General features: G+C 54.5%; 2 protein-coding genes across 3 annotated transcripts in view; one reads left to right on the plus strand and one right to left on the minus strand.

Moving 5' to 3' along the window:
* LOC140338278 (solute carrier family 66 member 2-like) overlaps positions 1-226 on the minus strand; it is a 9,247-nt gene extending 9,021 nt beyond the window's left edge. The window contains exon 1 of the mRNA XM_072422425.1: positions 105-226. The gene's annotated coding sequence lies outside the window, so the exon portion shown is untranslated. The remainder of the gene's footprint in view (positions 1-104) is intronic.
* Positions 227-783: 557 nt separating this feature from the next.
* The window catches only part of HSBP1 (heat shock factor binding protein 1), a 3,548-nt gene continuing 3,066 nt past the window's right edge, over positions 784-1,265 (plus strand). The window contains exon 1 of one of the 2 annotated variants that reach the window (XM_072421750.1): positions 784-939. In XM_072421750.1, coding sequence (XP_072277851.1) covers positions 892-939 — 48 coding nt within the window. In that variant the 5' untranslated portion in view covers positions 784-891. The remainder of the gene's footprint in view (positions 940-1,265) is intronic. The other variant, XM_072421749.1, reaches the window with a different exon arrangement.

Here is a 1,265-nt window from a genome sequence, read left to right on the forward strand (position 1 = left end):
AAACTCCCCCCACATACACACAGACCCCCCAACATACACATAGGCCCCTCCACATACACACAGGCCCCCCACAACATACACACAGACCCCCCCCATACACCCACCTGCCCCTGGGATCAGTGTCCTGGCACAGAACTTTCTGTCACACTGGTGCCCCTACACATTATTATTGGGGATTATTGGGGGGCAGTGACCCCGCTGGTGGTGTACATGCTGTGTCCGTGTTGTCCCCAGCCTGGAATGACTCCTCCTAAATATAGATTTATAGAGTGATGGGGACAGGTGACACGATGGCGGCTGGGAGATCGCCGCCCCCCCCCCCATCTGATATCAGACACAACCCCCCCCCCCAATACAAACACTTGAGATTCATCCAATGTGGTGTCACCGGGACAGGAAGTCCAAATGTTAAAGAGGAAATCTTCCATCTGCTCCAAGAGGGGATTTCCCTCACTTGCAGGAAATGAAGGAAAATCTCCCCAACACTCAAATAAATGGATTCTCATCAGTTCAAATCAGCAAAATTCATTCCAGGAGCATCCAAACAAAGCAACCAACCACAGACTGGGGAGAAGCACTAAGCCAATCAAAGCACAGAAAGAGGAAAAGGGGCGTGGTTGTAGACTTAGAAATTTAAACAGTGACTGTGATTGGCTGGGTGTGCTCCTTTCACGTGACCAACGCTGAGAAACACCGCACATGCGCGGTGAAGTAGTGGGGACGCGCACGGGATGCGAGTCACTAACAACAGGTTGCCATCCCCATGGTGATAGGGGCGGTGCTTGTTCAGGAAAAGGCGGGGTTTGTATAGTGACATTCTTAGCGTTCATTGGTTCATTGTGGAGTGGGCGTGTCCTGTGCGGCCTGTAGAGAGACCTGAGAATCGGGGTGATGGCGGACAGTGCGGATCCCAAAACGGTGCAAGACCTGACCGAGCTGGTGAGTGCCGGGCCGGGGGATTGTCTGCAATCATAAGGGGCCACCACCCCTGCACCAGGGGCCCTACACTGCTTTCAGAGACTACAACCGCAAGGAGACTCCCACTGTCTCCAGGGGCAACATACAAATACAAGGGGCCCTAGGCTTTTCCTGAGGGCCACATACTGCCATAGGGGCCCTACAGTATTTCTAGGATCACATGCCAACCCAGGGCCCCTGCACAATCACTGGGGGCCACATACCACAACAAGGGGCTCTGCAGGTACCGGGGGCCACCTACCACAACAAGGGGCCCTGGGGGCCACCTACCACAACAAGGGGCCCTG

This window comes from Pyxicephalus adspersus, chromosome 9 (genome assembly GCF_032062135.1).
Source record: "Pyxicephalus adspersus chromosome 9, UCB_Pads_2.0, whole genome shotgun sequence".
NCBI classification, from domain to species: Eukaryota; Metazoa; Chordata; class Amphibia; order Anura; family Pyxicephalidae; genus Pyxicephalus; species Pyxicephalus adspersus.